The 25,085-nt window shown below is 37.4% G+C and overlaps 1 protein-coding gene across 1 annotated transcript in view; it reads right to left on the bottom strand.

Annotated features, from left to right (window-relative positions):
• Macrod2 (mono-ADP ribosylhydrolase 2) overlaps window positions 1-25,085 on the bottom strand; it is a 1,707,616-nt gene that overhangs the window by 1,176,981 nt on the left and 505,550 nt on the right. The window contains exon 5 of the mRNA XM_090352924.1: window positions 13,978-14,094. Within this exon, the coding sequence (XP_090209050.1) occupies window positions 13,978-14,094 (117 nt within the window). The remainder of the gene's footprint in view (window positions 1-13,977; window positions 14,095-25,085) is intronic.

Consider the following 25,085-nt stretch of genomic DNA (forward strand, 5'->3'; position numbering starts at 1 on the left):
GTTAAGCTGGTCATTTCAGCTACTCTGCTAATAATTATAAATAAAGTTTCCTACATACCAAGTTCCTACATTGGTTCACTTACAAATGATTCTGAATATTGTTTCAGGATATGGTAAAGTAATACTAATAGAAGCCCTCGCTTTTGTGAAGATTATGTGAAAGAGACAAACATTCAAAAATATTATTTCTATTTGAAATAGGCTAGTGAAGGGGGGAAAACAAGATGAGGGGTGGGGTGGGGAGAAGGAAATGGGACCAAAACATGAGAAAGGTATCAATGTTTGTGAAGTAATGCACTTTCTATCTGGTGAATATAATGTAACCTTTCTATTAATACAAAACATATATATGAAAAAAGATTATTTCTCTTCTCTTTTGTTGCCCTTTGGTTAATCTCATATTGTTACAGTATCTGACTTTGTTATCTAGTATACTGTATATATGCTTATTTGAAATAGAAAAGGGAAGCGAGGAAAACAAGATGATTGGAAGTGGGGGAAGGGAAATGGGGACAAAAACATGAGAAGGGGTGTCAATGTGAGAAGTAATGCACCTACTACCTGGTGAATATTATTGCAACCCCCCTATACATTACAATTAAAAAATAAAGAAAAATGGTGAACCAATACAACAGTGATACTCCTAAGACACTATGTTGAACAAATGAAGTTTACAACTTGGTGGGGAGGAGAACTGGGAGAAAATGAGGGAGGAGGTAACACTGTTCCTTAAGAAAGTACATTTGGGGCTGGGAGTTTGGCCTAGTGCTTAAAGTGCTTGCCTAGCATACACGAAGACCCGGGTTCAATTCCTTGGTACCACATACATAGAAAAAAAAAAGCCGGAAGTGGTGCTGAGGCTCAAGTGGTAGAGCTCTAGCCTTGAGAAAGTCCAAGGACAGTGCTCAGGCCCTGAGCTCAAGCCCAGGACTGGCAAAAAAAAAAAAAAAAAAGAAAGTACATTTGTAACTTTTGTAACGGTAACCCTTTGCACATAATCTTTAAAATATTATTAAAATAAAGAACACAAACGCACACGCACACACCCAAAAAACCCATTGAACACAAAATAACCTGTCTGGTAACAAGGGCTAAAATGCCAACTTAAGAGCTTGGCTGGAACTGTAGACTAGAGGAGTCTTACTCAAAAATGGTTAAGATTATCCAGCATTCACGTGGAGCATTCAGCAGTGCCCTGAATGCTATGAAGATATGAATTCATTCAACCTGCATCATCTATGGGAGAACCAACTGACTTTGATCCCATTTCCATGTGACAAAATGGAGGCACAGAGAACTAAATAACCTTCCCAAGTCCAGTGTCTAAATATGAGCCCACCATAGTACTCTCCAAAATCCATTGACCCACCTCTTCTTTGATTTCCAGTCAATTCTGTGGTGTATGCAATGCATTCTTGCCTGTATCTATCCCCATCCTCCCCTTCATTCTTCTACACCTCCCCCCTTGGTCCCACACTCCTTTCTTCCAAGTATCCCTTTCCTGGTACTTATTTTGTTAGGCTTTGGCAAGCCCAGGACTGGCAAAAAACAAAAACAAAACATCTCATAATATCAAGCTACTTCCAAATGCAAACTCTCCCTGAAGTCTTTCTCAAATCGTTCCCAGATAAGAAATTTTCTTAATTCCACAGTCAAAAAAATATTTAATGCAATAGGAAATTCATGCTCAGAATAATAGGAATAGAATAAATGAAAGATGAAACGTGTGTGTGTACATTAGGTACTACACCTGGTACAATTAAACCAGCCATCTCAGGAAAGGCATGCTTTGATGTAAGCAAGCAAAGCTGAGCTTCTGTGAACAAAAAGGTTTATTAGTGTACCTTGGCTCTGCATAAACTTTTAAAGATGTACATGAACTCCAAATACAATACAGATAACAATTTGAAAGAGAACTTGCAAAAAAAAAAATAAAGTTAAGGCTTTTTCTGATGATCTTCAACTAAGCAGAATAAACACAAAGGAGGAATAAATCTTTCCTTGAAATGTCACCAGTAGGAAGAGAAAATCTTGGCAAGGCCTGTGAAAATAAGGATTTCACAAATAGCATGTGATTAGAAATGGAACAAACTCAAGGTAGTTCTGAGAAATGAAGGCACTACACACCAAACAGTACAGTAAACACATTGAGAAGGGCAAAGCTACCAATGTCAACAAGAGGGTTACTCTGCTTGACTTAGCTTGACGTGTTAAACACAGTAAAGAATCTCCCACCTCCCAAAGAAAACAGCAATTCCTATCAGTAAAAAAAAAAAAATCAGGACCTCTAGGATATAGAAAAAAGAGCCATATAGTGATTGTTGTCCTTAATGTACTATGTTATCGCTCATCTCTTTTGCTGTCCCTTGGTTATTTAATATTGTTACAGTATCTCACTTTGTTATCTGATATATTGGATATATTTGTATTTGGTTATTTGAAATTGGATAGGGAAGGAGGGAAAACAAGATAAGGGGTAGGGGTGGGGGGGAAGGGAAATGGGGACCAAGACATGAGAAAGGGTATCAATGTATGTGAATTAATGTACCTTCTATCTGGCAAATATAATGTAACCCTTCTATTAATTACAATAAAAAATATATGAAAAAAATATTTAAAAAATCAGGCGAGTGGCAAGTAGAACTACTAAAAACTACTTAACAAATTGCAAGGTAAATATTAATACCCAGTGGTATGTTTTGACTCCTATTGCTTTCCTCACACCGCTTCCTTGCTAAGCAGGACTTTGTGTCGCCTTTGGTATTCTCCTTTATCCAATCTCATTTACATTCACAAGTTTTCTAACTGCCATAAAGACTGACAGATATATGGTAATAGCTATACTTACTACATTTAAGATCACTGACTAATGTAACATTACCTTATGTTGTATTCCACTTTTTTTCATGTTAGGATTTCCCTCAGGCACAGTACACACACTAAGAAAACGGGATATTAGCAACTTTCTCAAAGGACCCTCATTCTTCCTTGGCCATAAGTTGCTGTGTTACTCATCCATGACTATATAACATAGGATTACACAACTTCCCACTTCTTGCAAGTCAGCCACACATACATACTGCAATCGTCGGCTGGGACTTGAGACATCTGAAAGCTTGATGAAGGCAGGACATGGCTGTTGGTTCACTTCATGTGGTCCACATCTGAGCTCTTCAAAGCATAGGAGCTTCCCCTTTCCTCCAAGCTATCTGAAATTTGGCTACACCAGAGAGAATGGGTGTAAGGTTATGTGGGAACTCTCAATATATTTATCAGTGTCCTGTGCTTCAAAATCTAGTAATGTAAATCTACAATATTCAGAAAGAAGTTAAGGATGTCAAAGCCTTTTTCAGAGAGAGAGATATTGAAGTTCTCATGTGACAAGGCAGTATAGGCTAGCGGGATGCTGCTGTTCAGCAAGAAATACCTGGAGTGAACAGGAATATGGCTCTAGGAAAACTTAGAGCCTTCAGGAATCTGAGTATGCAAATACCTTGAGTTTAGACTTCTGACTCCAGAGCCACAGAGAAAAACTTTCTGCTGTTGAAGCCATTAAGTTTAGTCAATTGTTAGAGCAGTCACAGGACACAGCAAGGAGGGAGAGGGGGAGAAGGAGAGAGAGGGGGAGAAGGAGAGAGGGGGGGAGGGAGGGAGGGAGGAAGGGTGCTACAGATGAAAGCCAGGGTCAATTTCAGCCTAATTTCTTCAATTTCCATTATTCTGATTACTCATGTCCAACACACTAGAAGCAAGTCATTGTACTGGTATCATGTCAAGGGGAGGAAAATCAAGTTCTGCCTCTCCAGGGGATAAATGTCAAGATATTTTTGGACATTATCTTCAAGGCCAATGCAGTTGCTATCTAAAAATCTTGGAATGACTTCTATAATGTCTTTTATGTCTGAAGATACTAGGAAGAGGCAGAAGCAACTGAGTTTTAAGAATATTAAGAAGGATTTTAGCCTGGAGGTAGCTCACGTCTATAATCCTAGCTATTCAGGGGGCTGAGATCTGAGGATCAAAATTCAAAGCTAGCCCGGGCACAAAAGGATCTGAGACTCTTATCTCCAATCAACCTCTAGAAAATGGGAAGTGGTGCTTGGCTCAAGTGTATGTGGGTAGCCTTGAGCTGAAGAGCTCAGGGACAGTACCCAGGTCAAGTTCAAGCCCCATGAAACATACACACAAAAGAAAAATTAAAGAAAGAATATTGAGGGTTTTTAATTACTGTGCTTCCTCTATGTTACTTCCCTGTTTCCATGATCAGCAAGGCACTAATGCAAATTTTCTAATATATTAATGTTATAAATCTCATTGGTTATATGAAACATATAGAAAATGCCATATGAAGAAACATTTTAATAGATTATCTATTAAATAAGATGATGATGTATGTAAACAAATTACCACAATGAATTTTTGAGAGCATTAGGATGAACAAAGATATGACAGACATACCTTTTAGCAGAAAAGCAATAATACTGTGAGACAATATAGCAAGGCTCTATTTTTGCTACTGTTTCTTATTCCATGATTGTGGAAAAAAATTATGTTTCTGGGGCTTTCATTTTTCTTTTTTAATTCTTGGGAGGCTTTAACTAAGGGCCTCATGCTTTTACTTGGCTTTTTCACTGAAGGCTGGCAAAGCACTTTACCACCTGACCCATACCTTCACCTCTAGCTTTCTGCTAGGTAATTTGAGGTAAGTTTCACAGAGTTCTCTACCCAGGCTTGTTCCAAACCAGAATCCTCAGATCCCTGCCTCTTGAGTAGCTCAGATTACATACATGAGCCACCATTGCCAGGCTTCAAATTTTCCAATCTTTGAATTATGTCAGATTAGGTAGTCATTAAAATTCCTATCAACTCTGCCAAGCATTAGTGGCTCAAGAACTATCTTCATTTTACACATTAAATGGGTGATTTTTGCTTTTTTTTCATTTATTTTTTATTGTAATTAACAGAAGGGTTACATTATATTTGCCAGATAGGAGGTGCATTAATTCACATACATTGATACCCTTTCTCATGTCTTGGTCCCCATTTCCCTCCTCCCCACCCCCACCCTTCATCTTGTTTCCCCCCCTTCCCTACCCCAATTTCAAATAACCAAATACAAATATATCCAATATATCAGACAACAAAGTGAGATACTGTAACAATATTAGATAACCAAGGGACAGCAAAAGAGATGAGAGATAACACAGTACATTAAGGACAAAAAACATTCATTATATGGCTTTTGTTTCTATATCCTAGAGGTCCTTTCATTTAGCATCATACTATATGGCCTTATGTACCAAGGCTTTGCTCTATTGCAAATCTCTGCTCGGAGAGCCCAAGGTTTCTACTGATTATAACAAATGAGGGAAACCATTGAGCCTAGGTTCCTTTGAGCCTGGCTTACTTCACTTAATATGATTTTTTTCTAAGTCTTTCCATTTCCTAACAAATGGGGCAATGTTTTTCTTTCTGATGGCAGCATAGAATTCCATTGTGTACAAATACCACATCTTGTTGATCTACTCATCAACTGAGGGACATCTAGGTTGGTTCCATATATTTGCTATGGTAAATAGTGCTGCAATAAACATTGTTGTGCTAGTGGATTTAGTATGTCCTTGTTTCTGGATGATTGGGTAAATGCCAAGTAGTGGAATTGCTGGGTCAGAGGGGAGCTCTGTGTTTATTGTTTTGCCATACTGCTTTCCATAGTGGTTGAATAAGTTTGCACTCCCACCAACAGTGTAGTAGTGATCCCTCCTGGCCACATCCCCTCCAGCATCTGTTATTAGTTTTCTTGATCCTGGCCATTCTAACTGAAGTGAGGTGGAATCTTAGAGTTGTTTTGATTTGCATTTCTTTTATGACCAGAGATGTTGAACATTTCTTCATGTGCCTATAGGCCATTTTTGCTGGAATGAGTACCTGTTACATGTTGCTATATATCATCCACTTTTTGATTCAATGGACTATGTTAGTGACAGCTCAAGGGCTGTGATAATACAGGTAGGAAAGTCTTCATTTCCCTCAGAACTCACTATTTCATTGAACGCACACTACTCTCTGCATATGAACCACCACAGCCTTGAGATTAACCCTACCTCGTTGCTTATTCCACCTCCAAGCATCCCATATTAGTCAAATTCATACTGATGGCTCTAATTTATGAGTACACCTTCACATATTCATCTCTTAAGTCCTGAACATGATTATCCTGAACAAGGATGGCTCCCTGTTTAATCTTAGCTGATAATTCTGATTAAACATGCCCACAGGCTGGTTACCCCCACTGTGGCTAATGCCAGTGTCAATGCTAACTACTTATTTCACAGTGGGAATTGCCTTCAAGGACCCATTTATATTATTACCCAGAATTGATTTACGCTGTTATTTCCCATTGATCATATAGGAAAAAGGTATAGACCTAGCCCTCTGAAAGCCTGCTAAAGATAGCAAATGGTGCAAGCAAAGCACAGCCAGTAGTTCACACACCGCCAGTAATATCACAATACAAACACGTGTTGCTTTCCACCCACAGGTTTTTTTCAAACTATGCTATTTAGTGTTAGAATAGGTTATCATCAAGTCATGAAGCATAGCATCTACATTATCACAATGTGAGAAAGACGAATGAAAGAGAAAGAGAGAGAGAGAAGAACGAAGGAAGGAAGGGAGGGAGGAAGGGAGGGAGGAAGGGAGAGAGGAAGGGAGAAAGGAAGGGAGAAAGGAAGGGAGAAAGGAAGGGAGAAAGGAAGGGAGGGAGGGAGGGGTATAGGATACACATGTGGGCAGGCAGACAAGTTAAAAATTTCCCTGTGTCTCTCTAACACTGCTAAAATCTGAGTAATGAGAAGGATGGCAGATGCTGGAAGCAGCTGCAAAACCACAGAGTCTGAGTTTTGGGCTCAGGCAGTCCTATCTTGAGTATTTCCTGAGTTGATTTCCTACAAGGGCACCCAATGACAAACAAGAGGAAGGAAAAACAATTTTGTCGTTAATACTCATAGTAAAATGATGTCAAGAAGTAACTTGGGGCTATGTCAGATGTTAAGTATCTCAGATTGAGTGGGACTTATAGGTCTATGCTCCAGAAACCCCGACTCAGAGTCAAGAAATAAACAATTGCAACTGCAGTTAAATGCCACTAACTGTGAAAAATACAGAGGGAAAGAACATATTCGAGTTCTCTCCAAAGAAAGCTCTAATCTATTAGCCATGAGGAAGCTCGCGTTAGATAAAGAAGCTGGAGAACAAAGAATTGCTGCCCCAAATCCATTCCTCCCCAGGACAATGGTATGCTGATTTAGCATGCGTGCAGTCTACTGGAGAGCTTGCTTCTTTCTGATTCATTCTGGCCACAGTGTTGCATGAAAATGTTTATCAGTATCAAAGTCTCTGTTGGTACTGCTCCAGGGCCATTTTGAATCTGCTGTTCTGAACTTTTATCATCTTACTTTTAGTGATATCCCATCATGAACATCACTAAAAGGATAAAATGTATGAAACTGTTTAACATACATGAAAGTAGTAGTAAACCCAGAAATGGATTCTAGTAAAAAAGAACCATTTCAAAGGAGTAATACTGTCATTTTGGAAGGAAGATGATTTCATATTCTTCAAGAGCCGTTTGTCTCTTTAAGTAGTAAAAGTCATTTAATTATAGAATGGGTTCCTGAGAGCCCTCAGGTCATCATCATAGCCCGACATGTCTCTTCCACAACTTCCACAATCAGACACCTGCTGGGAAAGCCCAGGGTGGCCCAAATCAGGTCATCCTGGAAGAGGACTAACTCAGAACCATCTTATGAGCTACCTGCTCGAGAAACTCAATTTTCTCTGGCCTGCACATTCCCTTTCAGCACATTAGATAACCCTACTGGCAGAGGCAAGGATGAAAGATTTATTGCCTAATAGTCCAGTGTTTTAAACTAATTCTCCCTTCAGAGACTACTTATTCAGTTCGCTGCTCTGGCTCTATTGAGAAAAACAATCATTTTTTTTTTCCCCAGATACATTTTTCCCAAGGCCTAATTATTTGAAAGGTGTGAAGAAGTTCAGATTATCCTCCCAAAGTAGTATTTTCTTGCAGTAAAAGTAGCAAAATACCTGCTATCATTTTTTCCAAGAAAATGATAGCAGGTATTTTAGGCTTACTTTTGATATTTGCAATCTCAAAAAATTATGCATTTAATAACATTCAATAAATATGTAATCTCCTTGAATTCTACTTTCTTCTTTTTTAAAACCAGAAAATTACCCCAGAGTACACATTGGCAATTTTTTCTTTAAAGTCCCAGATAGGATGTGTCAAGTTTTGCAGTCATACAATTCCTATACCTGTTACTCAACTTGTTCACACATGAAATCAATCATAGACTTATGTAAAGAAATGACCATAACTGTATTCTTATAAAAACTTACAAAAGTAGGCATCATACCTGGCTAGTACTTACATTATCTTCCTAGTTCAGGGATCCTTGGCCATGCTCTCTGTCTAATAATGATTTAGTCTGGTACTCGGAGAAACATTTAACCTGTCTGTATCTGAATTTCTCTTTGGGCTGGAAAAAGTATTACTACTTGTCATGCACTTCCTCACAGAAATTTGAAAAGGACTGATGAGCTGGTGTTTTAAAGTACTATGATTTCTTGATGAAGGGCACAAGAAGAGTACTAATTATTATCAACAGTGCTTTTCAAGCTACTATCATCCGATCATTATTGCACCTGGAAATAGAATGAAAGTTCTGATTCATACCACTCATTCAAACAGATTATGCTATGGTCTCTCACCCTAGAGATTCCCTTGAAATGATGAATACAAAATGGAGTTGCATGCTATTACCTTGAAGCTTTTGAAAGACTATTCAGAATAAAAACAAGTTCCAACATTTTATATACACCGAATATTTTCTATTTAACATGGATGATTGTTCATCCCTGAAGCCTAACATGTTAGAAATAGCCATGTGAACTATGCTGAAAAATAATGAAGTAAACTGAATATGGTGTCATTATTTCTCTATCTTCCTCCTTATTAACAGTAAATTTCTCAGGAGACTTTGGAACTGGATAGATCTTAAAGTTAGTTTTATGATTATCCATTAAAATATAATGAGTAAATTGAGATTAATTTAATCATTTTTGTAGAGATATCAGTGCGATTGCTTTTCTTTTACTTCTTACCCAACAACTAGTGTTATAATAATTACAGTGTTAGTGTTATAACTAGTGTTGCCACTTTTCAGCTCATTGACAGTTCTCTAGTAATAAAGTATTGATTTATTAGATGTAAGAAAGAAGTAAAATGTTTGTATGAACAGCAACATATGTAAAATGATAAATCTACACATAAATTTACATATCTTTATATGCTAGGCAAGTACATATCTATACATATATAGTATAGTTCTCAGTGTGTTCATATTCAGTATCCTGGAGTTTAAGGAGAAAAGAAAATCATTTGCTGCTGAGTTGGAAAGACTTGTAGAAGTGATATTTGAACTAAGCTTGGAGAATAGGTATAAAGATCAAGGAAATACCTTTCTAGATAGCCACAAATATGTATTCCTCATTCAGATATATATTGAATAACTTCTATCATTCAAAAGTTGAAGAAGTTCAAGATAAGACAGTAAATCATGTGGGCAAAAGATAATCAGGCTAAAATGTCTGTTTTCAAGAAAAGAAAGGAAACAGTCAAAGTTTTTGAAAGCACTCAAAATTTTTATCCACTCCTTATGTTTATACAGCAAAATTTATGGACATAATAAGGAGAAAGATTCCTTACCAGGCTCCATCCTTATTTTGGTAATACTTAAGTTTTCTGAAATATAAAAATGCTTAGTACTTACTTTTTAAAAAGTTACTTAAAATAAGTAATTTTCTTACTATAATAAATTAAATTCAAGAAAGTAAGATATTTAAATATCTAATTAAAGAAAAAAATCTCTTTGACCTGGCAGTTTGACCTAGAGGTAAAATGCTTGTCTAGCATGCATGAAGACCTGGGTTCAATTGCTCGGTACCACATATATAGAAAAATCCAGAAATGGTGCTGTGGCTCAAGTGGTAGAGCCCTAGCCTTGAGAAAGCCCAAGGACAGTGCTCAGGCCCTGAGTATGAGCCCCAGTACCAGCAAAAAAAAAATATCTGGTAATACCTAAGTAAAATAATCTATTTAAATGTGAAATACTACAGATAAGTAATTACAAAAGAATGACTATAGTTTGGCTACAATGACACCTCAGTCATCATAGTTATGAAGCACTTAATGGAGTGGACCCTGTACTGGTCATGTAGACATCTAGAATAGAATTCTAGGTAAAGGAAATATCAGTGCAAAAGTTTTAAGGATCAGAAATCTATGTGAGAGGGAGAGAACAGAAACATTGTCAAAGAGAAAAATCATCGTATCATGTGCAGCCTTATAGACAATTTTACAGACCCCGGGTTTAAGTACTGTACCAGGTCAGTGCAGAATAGGTTGCAAGAAAGAAAGCATTAGAAGCAGAGGCCATTGTGGCAAACCTATTTTCCAGGGAAAAAGATCCAAAAATTCTTTAATCATTCGTTCACATTAATTCAGCTCGTATTTCAGAAACACTATGAGACACTGACACTGTGACACAGCTAGCATCAAGCCAGATTGTGCAGGATGATAAGAAACACGAAAATTCCACCGGTCAAAATCTTCTAAAAGACAGAAATTGAAATTATGAATAAAAATACCTTGGTATTATAGAAGAAAACTGTCCTTCAAAAATTCAATTACATAAACATTACATAAACAGGCTGTGGGCCGATATTCTCATCATTCAAGACTTCTTCTTGAGAAAAGTAGATTCCTGTCAAAAAAATCATTTAACTATCCAAGGAATGAAGAACAAACAAGGTATCTGGGACTTATTCCACTGCTCATAATTAGTCACAGAACACAATTCAAACACAGCCATTTGCTAATAGATCAAAAACAGCCATTTGCAAATAGATTAATTTAGCAGTCATAAAAGAAGGAAAGGGCAGTCCATAATGGCCAAGTCTCTCTAAAACCTAGTACATAGCATTTTCCAAACAAATTGCTGGCATATAAAGATATTATCACTTGTGGCTGACTTTCTGGCTCTAGTACTACCCCTATAATGATAAGCCCGCTGTCACTGAGGACAGATAGAAACTCGTCTCTGCTGTCAAACTGTCACAAAATTATTAAATATGGAGAGAAAAATGACCCAAACAGTATATAATGACCACATAAGCACATCTGTGGATTGTTAATGACTCAGAAATGCATGAACCAAATTGATAAGAAAGAAAATATCTCAGGGATAAGGCAAAGGGAAATGAATACAGTGTTTATAAAACATGATTTAAAAGATGAGGAAATACTATATACAGTGGCATACAAATATAAGTAATTGTTGCTGGTTTTTATGTTCTTTCCCTGTATGCTTTCAGCATCCATCATTAATCGTTCTAATTATACAAGGAGAACAAGATGACCTTTTCACAAATGGTCCACATTGTGTCATTTATAAGGTGGCACTGCTATGTCACTCTAAATTCTAATTTGTGTATATGTGTGTGGGGGGCGGGGGAGTTACATCCTCTTTGGATTCCATAGAGTTGACTTGAAGATGCACTAGGCACTCAGGTTCTCAGCTTACATGAATTCTGTGCCCAGTCCCACAGGCTGAGTTTCTAGGATCTTTGTCCCACAAAGGTTTACCTGCCCCAGGATGCCCATGCAAGTCACACCTTACCAGAAATGTATGTCATTAGTTTATGGGAATTTCTTTTTCTTTTTTTGCCAGTCCTCGGGCTTGAACTCAGGGCCTGAGCACTGTCCTTGGGCTTTTTCCTCAAGGATAATGCTCTGCCACTTGAGCCACAGCACCACTTTTGGCTTTTTTTCTTCTATGTATGTAGTAATGAGGAATCGAACCTGGGTCCTCATGCATGCTAGGCAAGCACTTTACCACTAGGCCAAACTCCCAGCTATGGGAATTTCTTAAGCATAGTTATAATGCTTATTGATTAGCTTATTCATTCAATGTGTGGTTCTGTGTAAGTCTTCAATTCAGAAAAAAAATGGAATAATTCATTCCATGGGATGTCAAATCATAGTGACCATTGTAAGAGGATTATGTTGTCAACCATATGTTTTAGCTGCCACTTTTTTTAAACTTTGTATTGCAAAGATGATAAAGGACTTACAGTTGCATAAGTCAGATATCGAGTACATTTCCTTTTGAACAGTGTCACCTCCCCTTCCTTTTCTTCCCATTCTTTCCCTCCTGGATCCCCTTTTTTCCTCCATCCACCCATTTCCAACAGAGTGTCTTTTTTTTTTTTTCTTTTCCAGTCCTGGGGCCTGAACACTGTCCCTGGGCTTTCCTCAAGGCTAGTGCTCTACCACTTAAACCACAGTACCACTTCCAGCTTTTCTATGTTTGTGGTACAGAGGAATCAAAGCCAGGTCTTTGTGCATGCTAGGCAAACACTCTTACCACTAGGCCAAACTCAGGGCTCCAACAGAGTGTCTTTTGAGCATATTTAGAGACTCTGGGCTTACTTGTCTTCCGAAAGCACAGAATTGGAGAATTATGACTTGTGTTTAATACTCAATAGGAGACCAAGCTTATTACTTTGTGTTAAGGACAGACACAGCCTGGAAATCAACATTAATGTGTTTGTTCTCAGAGAGGTATAGGCTAGCTATATCACAAAAGTAGCAGTGTTGAAAAAAACCAAAATACCAGTAAAGATGGGGCTATATAATACTGGCAAAGAGATCACCTTAGATAATTACATCCTGAACTGTGTGGCCAGAAGAACACCCTGAGCACCATTTTACACATGGGGTTTTATCTGACATAAATTTGTAATCCAAGTAGTATTAAAGGGGCTCATGCACTGTTTCCACATGTTTCAAAAACTAGAAAATAATACTAATTAAGGGAAAAACTAGTTGATATATTTTACTAGCAATCCATGATGAACAATATAGAATCTTTATCAAGAAAATAAATGCTACTTTTTTTACATAGCGCTTTACTAAAACTCAAGCTTAAGCATAGTTCTAAGAGTGGCCCTTTAAATATAAGGCATGTCTTCACATTTACTCATGTGAAATTCTTGTATACAACCTGTCTGTAAAGAATTCACATAGTATCCTACAAATTGTGCTATAGTATTTTTAGTCTTTCCTGAGAAAAACTGAAGTAGCTTCACTTTTTCATCAAATTTTGTTCACAGATCTGGAGACTAGAGTAAGAAACAGGTGAATGAAATTTTAAAAAATCGGCATCTCAATTACCAGATCAAGGCACAACTGACTGGTATATTGAAGCTCTTCTTCCCAGGCCCTGAAGATTATGTCATTTACGAAGGTGCATCTCGAACCAGCTTCTCTCTCAATTGTTTTTATTCTATTTCTCCCTACCCCAGTTAGCTAAACATCTAAGCAACAAGGTCAACCGAATGCAATGCCTCTTTCTATTCAAATATAATGGAAATTTTGACCATTTCACATTCAAAGAGCAAATACTTTCTCATACAGACAACCATATTCTATTGGTTTTTCCTGAAAGCCAAGTTTAACAGATGCCTGGACTAGAATCGTCAATCAGCCTTTACAGAACACCTGAAATACACAATATATCACTTTGATCTCCTTTACTCAAAACACATCCACAATCAAGACACCTGAATAAGGACTAAGAAATTTCCAGAAGCTGCCACTGGCAGTATTTAAATACTGTAATATATATTTTGATCTTATTTTCATTTCCCTGTTTCAGAGACACTCTTAAAACCCTGAAAAAAAAACACCTATACACACATAAATTTCTATACACATAAAATCTTAATACAAACACAACTAGGTCTTTTTCCAATTATACACCTGAAGAGTAACACAAGATAAGAATTCTCATCTGATTTTGGAGACTGTTCAAAAAGGGTGGTACTCACATTTTGCAGGAAGGTCATAGCCACATGTGATTTTCGCATGTCCTGTCTCACAGCCATTCAGTGTACGGCACTCAGCTAGTAAGCACGGGCCTGCTGCTCTGTGAATACAGCCATCCACTAGGAGAGAGAGAGAAAGAGAGAGAGAGAGTGGGGGGAGGGCATTAGGCTATATTTGACCTCTTGGAAACAAATGTAAAAGTTTAAAGAAAAAGAATTCAGTTGTTCTCATGGGAAAAAAATTACTGTTTGTCTATATGTCTATCTCTCCCCAACTTGTCTTGTGTGTTTGGTTTTTGGTTTATATGGTGAGCAGATACAGACAAGCAATGGAAATACAACTACTCTTGGAGAGAGGCAAGCACATGAGAGGTAACACGTTCCAATACCATGATCCAATGACACTGAGCACAAAAAAATGATAATTTTTAACAACTTTTTCCCAAACTGTTAACTGTTATCTACAACACACCACATTTTAGAAGGTTGGGGGAAAGAAAAACAACTTAGGAATATTTGTGCTCACCTCACAAGTTAAGTCACTGACATTAGCACTTCCCAAAGGAAAGTCGAACTGTACAGAACTTCTTTCCACAGAAGCACAATGCAAACAGTACGACGTTTCTGTAAAGAATCTAAATGCTAGAGGAGGCACCAGGCAAGATCAGGTCTTAATAAATGGCCTGAAGGCCCCCTCCCTCCCTCACTTGCCATGCACCAAAACAGAACTGCTGCAGCTGTTCTTACTCTACACCATTAGCTTTCTGCCTGTGAGAGCCTCCTATGTCCACAGTGCTGCAGCTTCCCCCATACATTCAGCTGTCACAGTGAAAAGCCATCACTTTATATGACTTGAAGGGGAGAGCATAGGAGAACTAAAAGAGCTGGTGTTCCATAGCTAGGAAATTGAGAAGTTGGATGTTTATTATTGAATATGACCCACTGACCGAAAGCAAATGCAAGGATGGAAATCAAGGGAAAGAGAAAGAAGGAGTACGAACAATCTAGAATGTCCATGTGTAGTAACCTGTCAGGATCAGCTGTTTTTGTTTTATTGGTAAAATACTTGCACTGCTTGACCACCTGCATGGTGTTTTCCTGGTGAACAGGACCACCTGTGTGTGGTGCCCTCCCTTAAAAGCTCAGCTCCATGGAAGGTTGGGGCTGCTCTCTATCAGCCCAACGGTGGAGAGTAGCTGCTGTGCTGCTAGTAAACTGACTTTGAGTTCCACTCATTGAATGCTAGTGACTATTGTTGGGGAGTTCAGGCTGGGATATTATATATGTACCACTATTATCCCAGTTACTTGAAGGATGGAGAATTGTGGATTAAGGCCAGCTCACACAGAAAAACCTGCAAGACTCAATCTCCAAAATAATGAGTGGAAAACTAAGCTGAACACATGACTCAAAGGAGAGAGAGTACTATGGCCGGGAGTTTGACCTAGTGGAAGAATGCTTGCCTAGCATGCAGGAACACCTGGGTTCGATTCCTGCATACCACATACATAGTAGATGCCGGAAGTGGTGCTGTGGCTCAAGTGGTAGAGCTAAAGCCTAATGACAGTGCTCAGGCCCTGAGTTCAAACCCCAGGTTGGCAGAGAGAGAGGGGGGGGGGTCTAGAATGTGAAAGTAGACCAAGCATCAGAGATCTGAAGAACCCCTCTCTCCATACTCTTTAACACTAATCCTGTGAAAGGAACTGTCTGTATATATCAGACCAGACATTGGCTGTACAGGAAGTCTGGTGTTCTAAAGTTGGCTTCTATTGCCATGGACTAACATGAAGGCATTACTTTTGATTGAACAAGCCTCCTAGGGAAAAACGTTCACAAATTTTACTTTAGATCATACAGACCTAAGTTGGAATCCACGTTCTACATACTTTTCCAGCCACACGATTGTCTAAACTGCATTTTCCTTATAAACCAGTGTCAGGAACAGAGTCCCTCACATAGTTGTCTGTGGCCTTTGAGTATGTTTGTGAACAAAAGGCATTCAGTAGTTGCTTAATGCAATGTTATTGATGGTAATTATCATACATAGCACAACCAAAATTCTGTGAGTTTTTTTTTAAATTATATGTTTATTATCTTTAGTTGTACAAAGGAGTAGCTATTCAACAAATTAGTTTGTAAGCACAATGCATCTTCATCAGTATCACCCTTTGCATCCTGGTTTTGGAGTTTTTGTTTATTTGTAAGTTGGTCTTATGGCTTGAATGCTAGGCCTGGATACTTTCTCAAGGCTAGCACTCTATTACTTTAGCCACAGATCCATTTCTCTTTGTGTTTTTTTCATATATTTTTATTGTAATTAATAGAAGGGTTACATTATATTCTCCAGATAGACGGTGCATTACTTCACATACATTGATACCCTTTCTCGTGTCTTGGTTCCCATTTTCCTCCTCCACCCCAGCCCCTCATCTTGTTTTCCTCCCTTCCCTGTCCGACTTCAAATAAGTTTAATTGGAAATGAATCTCCCAGACTTTCCTGCATAAGTTGACTTTGAACGGTGATCCCACAGACTCCTGAGTAGGATTATAGGTACAAGCTACCCAAGTCTGATGCTGTTTTAAGTTTTAAACAATACCTTTTCCTTATGATAAAATGAGAACTGTGGAGAAGCAACAATGAGAACAACCAGCTAAATCTATTATTCCGAGAAATCTAATATTCTGATAAATATTCATTGTTTATGCATGCATGCATTCAAAATAGTTTTCCTTTTTTTACTAAGATGTATGCAAAAGATCTGTATATAAAAAGTTTCAAGGGTGGGGGACTAGGAAAAAATAAACTAGGAGAAAGCAAGGGAAGAGGTGACACTGCTCAAAAAGGAATATACTTATTACCTGACTTATATAACTAACTGCAATGCACATTAACTTTACAATATAAAAAATAAACAAGATAAAAGGAAGCTGCAGTCATCTATAAAAATGGAAATGTGGAGATTCTCAGCGGTTCATCAATTAGGAGATTGCTAAATAAATAAAAGCCAATCTGTGACATAGGCCATATTGTAGCTCCTACAAAGAAAAAGTAAACAGTCTAAAACATGAAAAAAGTTCTAGGCAAAAGTGCCAGGTTTAGAAGGTATACAAGATTCACGATTTTATTAATAGTCACATGCAAACATTTGTGCATGTGTTTACATACTTATATATATTCTAGAATGATGTCTACTTCCTATATGGGATTAGAAATAAATTGAGACTTTTAGGGAACAAAATATGTCCTGGGCTGGGAGTTTGGCCTATGGTAGAGTGCTTACCTAGCATGCATGAAGACCAGGGTTCGATTCCTTGATACCACATAGATAGAAAAAAGCCGGAAGTGGTGCTGAAGTTCAAGTGGTTGAGCTCTAGCCTTGAGAAAGTCCAAAGACAGTGCGCAGGCACTGAGCTCAAGCCCTGAAGTCAGGCAAAAAAAAAAAAAAAAAAGAAAAAAAAAAAAAGAAAATATGTCCTAATTTCTCTATTTGAATACTTTCTTCAAAAGACTTGAGAGAAGTGTTTTGAAGTGAACAATTTTTTTTCTTGGCAAATAAGTCATTAGTTGGTTTCAAATGAAAAACTGAAATAGCATTTGCTAATGTATTTAATCATATGCTGTCAAATATTGTCTGTATTATTTAGTTGTAGACTGATGCATTTTGTAGTTATCTAATTCTTAATATTTTCACAGTGACATCAGTATTCCTGACTACATGAGAACATTGGAACTAGAACTATTTAATAATAGTGATAGTATAAATGTATTGAATGAGTCTATGAGCCAAGGAAAACCTTGTAAAATGAATACTAATTTTATTATCGCCATTTTATGAACATTTAGAAGAGAGTCGCAACTTGCCTATATTCACAAAGAACTGGAAATAGTACTCAAATCCCCAGATTTGTCTGAAACATCAAACATACATTAATCCCTTGTCTTTACCACCCTCAGGTCTCAAAGTAGACAGTCTTACCAGAATTCTTACAAGTAACATTCAATCAGTATTACATTTTAAAATTTCCACTAATTCTATTTATGACTTAAATTGTATATAAAATCAAATATACAAACATAAAACCTCCAGTTTTGAAGTATTTTAACAAATGTGTACAATGACTCTGCCCAATGCCAGAATGATATGAAACATTTCCATCCATGCCCAAAGCTTTCTTTTGCTCTTTTCATCTAAATTCCCTTCTTATCATCCAAAGGGAGCTTTTATATTGATTTCAATAAATTAGCTAATATTTTTTGCAGTCCTATGGCTTGAATTCAGGGCCTGAGCACTGTCCTTGAGCCAAAGGACACTTCTGGCTTTTCTATGTATGTGGTACCGAGGAATCAAACCCTGGTCTTTGTGCAGGCTAGGCAAGCACTCTACCACTAGGCCAAACTCCCATCCTAAGCTAAATAAATTTTAGCTGTGCTATAACTTCAAACTTCAGATTGAGGTTATGATGTCTTTCATTTATCATAGTTTCGAAATTAGTCTGTGTTGTGTGTATTCACATTTTATTGCTTTTTATGCTTGTGTACTATTCCATTGTTAAATATACCACTCTTCAATCATCTGCAAATGGATATGGGATTCATTACAGTTTTAGTGACTATGAATAAACATATATACTGTATATATCTTTTCCTGACAGTAGGTTATCATTTGTTCCTATTGAGGGTGAAATGTCTCCCACAGGGTCCTACGTTGAACAGTTCCAGAATGAGATATTTCACAGACTTATCTTGAAATCCTAGGTTGCCAATGGGTGGCACCATTTTGGAAGATTCTGGAAAGCTCAGGAGGTGGGGCATATTAGAGCAGTTGGGAGGTTGTACGGAGTGCCTTTGAAGATTATATATCTGTTCTCCAGTCTTTTCCTTTTTCTACTTCATGTCTATCTTGAGGTCAACAGCTTTCTCCATGTCTCAGTGGTCTGCTTCACTCCAGCTTAAAAGCATGGAGCTAGGTAGCCATGAAACGAATCCCTGTGGAATGAAATCTTTCCATTTTAAGTTCTTTATGTCAGGTACTTGTTCACTAATACATGTGTGCATTTTATTGGATAATAAATAGGTTTGTATTTCTTGAAGGTGACTACATCAGTTTATACCTACCCACATCAGTGTATGATGATTCAAATTGTGGCATTCCCTAGTGTTTGTCAGCTTTTGAAAATTTTAGCAATTCTTTTTTTTTTTATTGTTCTAAGCCCTTAAGATTTATTTATTTTTATTTTATTTTTTTAGTGTTAACAATTTTATTTTTATTTTTTTATTGTAATTAGTAAAAGGGTTACATGATATTTGCCAGATAGAAGGTGCATTAATTCACATACATTGATACCCTTTCACATGTCTTGGTACCCATTTCCCTCCCCCCATGCCCCCCACCCGTCTTGGTTTTCCCCCCTTCCCTATCAAATTTCAAATATCCAAATACAAATAAATTCAATATATCAGATAACAAAGTGAGATACTATACCAATATGAGATAACCAAGGGACAGCAAAGGAGATGAGAAACAACATAGTACATTAAGGACAACAATCATTCATTATATGGCTTTTGTTTCAATATCTTGGGGGTCCTTTCAATTAGCTTCACATTATATGGACTTATGTATCAATTTTAGCAATTCTATTGGCTATAAAGGAATACTCTAAGTTTCTCTGATGACTAATGATGGTAAATAGCATGCCAAATGCTCATTGGCCATTAATCTATTTCTTTTTGGAAGTGACTATAGATGTCTTTTGCAAATTATATTGCTTTTTTATTGCTGAACTATGTTAAATCTGCCAATAATTTCAACCATTTGCTTCCTTTTTTTATTCCTAATTTCACATCCTTTTCATTTCTTGAAATTTGTTTGGTATTTCTCTTAATATTTTCATATTTCTTCTGAGATATCCTATCTCCTCACCCTGTTCTTGTACTTTATCATGCGAATGCTTAACAAATTTCACATCATCATTGTGTCTGTCTGTCTATATGTCTGACTGCCTATCTATCATGCTGGTACTGTGGCTTGAATTCAGGTGCTGGTGTTCTTGCTTGGCTTTTCCCAAGTCTGGTGCTCTACCACTTGAGTCATACACCTACTTCTGGATTTTTGCTGATTAATTGGAGACATGAGTTTTATGTCTGGTTTCCAATTGTGGTCCTCAAATCTCAGACTTGTGAGTAGTTAGGCTTCCTGGCATGAGCCACCAGTGCTTGACTATTTCACCCAGAGGTTTTAAAGTATACAACTGCCAAAGCTAATGTCCAGGCCAGCTATAGATCTGTTTATGTCGACTCATTTCTCATTTGATTCTGGACTATATTTTCTTGTTTCTTTAGATGTGTAATAATTGTTGATGACATACTTTACACTACTAGCAATATAACCTAGAAACTTGAGACTTTATTGTCCCCTTTCACACATGGTTAACTTTGTTCTAGCATTAGGTAAAATTATTCTCAAGCAGTTTGAAGGCTTTGTTAATATGGGCCTTTGTTCTCTTATTCCTAGGGGGTAAATCTCTAAGCCCTGGGATGTACAATTTATTCCTAAAGCATGGTAATTATGGATTTTTGTTTTGTTTTGTTTTATTGTTTTTTTGCCAGTCCTGGGCTTGAGCTCAGGGCCTGAGCACACTGTCCTTGGACTTTCTCAAGGCTAGAGCTCTACCACTTGTGCCTCAGCACCACTTCTGGCTTTTTTTCTATGTATGTGGTACCAAGGAATCGAACCAGGGTCTTCGTTCATGCTAGGCAAGCACTCAACCACTAGGCCAAACTCCCGGGCCCCGGTACTTATGGAATTTTAACAGAAAACTCAATGTGTTATCAAAACCCCTCCAATTTGGGTTCACTCCAAGTTATGTCCATGCAGCAGGAAGCTGATGTAATTCTCTGCATAGTTCCTTCAGCCTTCTACCTACCTTTTAAATATTTTTTTTCTCTACCTTTAACTTTCCTGGTCTTTCTTGAAATCTTCTCCAGAACAGGCATAGTTTAAGAGGCAGCTTAAGCTTTAACAAGCACTGATTTATAAAACTGGGGGCTCCTCTATCTGACACTCTCCTTTCTGGGGGCCCCTGACAATTTCTGGCCTGTCTGACACACTAATAAAACTATTCTTCATCTTTTTGTTTTTTTTTTATGGTTGTGTTTTCTTTTTTTAATTTGAGTCCTATTAAGCATTTGCTATATGCAGTAGGAAGGACACTCATAGGCCAAATCAAGAGTCTCTTAAGGTTCTTTCTTTCAAAGGTTGAGTCACCTTAGATTTCATCTTGGTTTGGGTCACCTCCTACTGTAAATAATTCTATTTTGGCAGAATGTATCATCATTAGAAGGAAAGTTATTTCAGTATGAGTTACCCTGTCACCATCAGAAGTTTCCTGCACGCTTGGAATCATAGCATCATGTTCAGTTCTTAGTTAGATGAAATAGAGTCTTGAAAATAGTTTGTCCAGGCTAGCCTCAGCATCCAGAGTAGTTGATATTATAATTAGGCCAACATACTAGGAGTGCAGAAGCTGGATAAAAAGGACCTCCTTTGTACAGCTACTTAAATATAGTTTAAAAATAATAAAAACAGACTTAAACAGGAAGGCACAAACAGAATAAAAACTAACATCACTTACAACATCAATGAACATCATTTGCAACACATGTTTTCCAGGGAAAATTGTTAAGTTTTATGTTCTCATAAAATTAAAGTTCATAATACTTACAAATTGATTTATGGTAAAAAAAATTACCATACATAAAAAAATAGAACTTCAAGGTATACAAAGTCTGTCTCCTGCCTTAGTCTATACCCTTTCTTCGAGGAAGAATTAGAGTTTTCCTCATATGTCCTAGGATGTCTTAATAACCTACTTTTTCTATGATTCTATGTGCTCAATACAGCAGAATTAAGTTCAATTACATTTGAAAAGGAAGGTCATATTGCTTTAAAAAAAAAACACAACAAAATAGTATGTTGGAAAGGAACTTTACAATTGGGAGGGAAGGGAAAGTGGGAGAAAAACAAGGGAAGGGGTAAATGTTCCACAAGAAATGTATTCATTATTAACCTTACATATGCAACTGTAACCCTGATGTATATCACCTTGACAACAAAATTAAACTTACAATGTATGAGACAGATGTTCAAAGAAACATAAATAAAATAAAAAATACAACAAAGAAAGAGCACAACAAAAACAGCAACAACAAATAGAAACTGTTTCAAGGAAGTAAGCTACTCTTAGAATCCAAATCAGAAATTGAAAAAATAAAGTTGAGTTCAGCTACAGTGTTGTAGTCACAGTTCTGGTGACAGAATTCTATACTAGAGGCTTTACAATTCTCAGACATTGAAAATTTGTTCACTTCTCTCAGGCCTGATATAGTCTGCTAGAAACCTCATCAGTAAGGATGAGGTTAAAAAGGTATCAGAGTAACACAATAACATTTTCCCACCTCTCAGGAAGAGGGATAGGGAGAAGAAACCAAAGGTCCACATCAGGCTGACAGTGTGCTTAAGCCTACTCACTACTAAATAATAATAATAATAATAATAATAATAATAATAATAATGAATATTATTATAACAATAATAATGAATGGAAAAGAAACTCTCAAGAATAAGAATCTAAAAGAGAAAAGACTTTTCCAACATATTGTCTTGTGAATATCACTGTTACACTGGTTCAATCTTTCTCCTATATCTCATCATCTTGTTATTTCCCTTCCCTTCCCTGACTCAAATAAACAAATGTATATACAAAATAGCAGATACCGAAGTCAGGTATAGCAACAACAGAGGATAAACCATAAGGGGGAAATGAGAGAGAGAGAGAGAGAGAGAGAGAGAGAGAGAGAGAGAGAGAGAGAGAGAGAGAGAGAGAGAGAGAGAGAGGAGAGGGAGGGAGGGAGGGAGGGAGGGAGGGAGGGAGGGAGGGAGGGAGGGAGGGAGGGAGGGGGAGAGAGAGAGAGAGAGAGAGAGAGAGAGAGAGAGAGAGAGAGAGAGAGAGAGAGAGAGAAAGTAACTTCACTTAGTACATTAAGAACAACAGCTATAAGGATAAATCTTTTCAACTCAGATGGCAGTAGGGAGAGGGAAAGTGGGAGAAAAACATAGGAAGGAGTAACAGTGTTCAAGAAGTAATGTGCTCACTACCTTATGAATGTAACTGTAACCCCTCTAAACATCACACTGATAATAAAATAAACAAATTAAAAAATAAATAAACAAAACAGAAAGGAAACTTGAGTTACGTATTCCAGAGAGCAATAGGACTATAATGTAAAAGAAATGAGACTACTTAGCCCTATGTGGAAGTACAGTAACTGTATATTAAAAATAACTAAGTTATTCAAGAGCTGTTGCTAGAATGCTAGGGGTCACACACAAAAAAACAAAACTATTTAGATTTCCTTCTAAGCATTTAGTTAGACAGGCTTTCCCCATCTCACTTCCAGTGTGAGAGGGAACATGCATTGAGTCCTGTTTAAAGAGTATGAGCAAAAGTGATGCAACTACTTCTACGTCCCATCTCTAAAATATCTGCACCCAATCCTTCAGCTTAGTACGTGCTGCTGTGTGCAGGCTGGATGTAGAAGCTCCAATACAGGAAGCCAGTGTGCCAGGAGACAGCACCATGGCAGCTAGATGAGAGGTTCCTGGGTCTCTAAATCACTGTGGGGAACAGAACTCACTCTACCCCCACATCACATAGGCAGTGTGAACAAAACATGGTTAAACCTTCATTGTGGAACTCCACTGAGATTATGTGATGTTTGCTTTGACGAATTAATTGAATTCTGTTGTAAATGACAAATGGCAATTTTCATTCCATTGATTCATTGCTATTTCATAAGCTTTAATGCAGCAAATTCATTTTTTTCCTTTTATTAGAATGAACATGTTCCCTTCACTAAACTCCTTCCCCTAAGTTTATACCAAGTCCTTCATCATAATAAAATCTGAAGACTCTGTGAACACCCAACTCCAGCCTCTCCCACCTATTCTTATAGTTGTAGTGGAAAGTAGGCTAAAAGATAATGGCTGAAGACTTATGAGAAAATATCTGTGGCATGGCAAGCTAGTCCTGGAGGGAGCACTGGGGGTTCTCTGCAGATTATTCTTTGTCAGAGTTAAAGAGAGTCTAGACATATGGCTTCTAAATACCAGGTTAAGATGATGTATCTGTCATTTCCCATCCTGACAGTGCATGCAGCCTGGTGCTCAGAAGCAGATTGTTAACTAAGGTAAGGGCATGATAACCTCACATTGGTCCTCCAGTAATCTGCAAAGGCTATGTTCAGAGGACCTCATCCTATTAACCCGAGAATCTTAGGTTTCCTTAGACTCTAGCTTAAAGAAGTACACTGTCTGAGGGTGGAATAGAAAGATAAGTTTCAATTGTCCTTGCAGGAACAATTGGTTTTCATTTTTTTCAATATTATCTTGGGGCCCAAAGTTTAAGAATGATATTATTATTTCTTCCTATATTTAAGTAGGTAAGTTAAAGACAGAAATAAAGGGGTGGGGAATGTCTCACTTTGGCAGCACACATACTAAAAGTTGGAGATCTCAGGTTTTAAAAAAATAACATACTTAGGGCCGGGAGTTTGGCCTAGTGGTTAAAGTGCTTGCCTAGCATGCATGAAGACCCGGGTTCGATTCCTCGGTACCACATACATAGAAAAAAGCCGGAAGTGGTGCTGAGGCTCAAGTGGTAGAGCTCTAGCCTTGAGAAAGTCCAAGGACAGTCCTCAGGCCCTGAGCTCAAGCCCACGACTGGCAAAAAAAAAATAAAATAAAATAAAATAACATACTTATATTCCTAATAAATTCCAATGTGCCTCTATACATTCCTTGTTATATAGCCCCCTTGTTATATAAACAAATGAATAAGTTGGTTCTAAATATGTTTTATTAAACACTGTAAGTACCATTTAGTGAAATCAAGCTATTTTACAAATTGTCACTGGGGGGTTTCGTCCTCATCCTACAAAGACATTTTGAAGTTCTTGATTTGCACACAGTCATTTAATCTTCTTTTGTAAATAAAAGTCAATAATCTAATATAAAAGCAGTCGAACAAATCAGATTATCTTAAAAAAGAAG

Source organism: Megascapheus bottae, chromosome 18 (assembly GCF_031878675.1).
Source record: "Megascapheus bottae isolate mThoBot1 chromosome 18, mThoBot2.hap1, whole genome shotgun sequence".
Classification (NCBI taxonomy): Eukaryota; Metazoa; Chordata; class Mammalia; order Rodentia; family Geomyidae; genus Megascapheus; species Megascapheus bottae.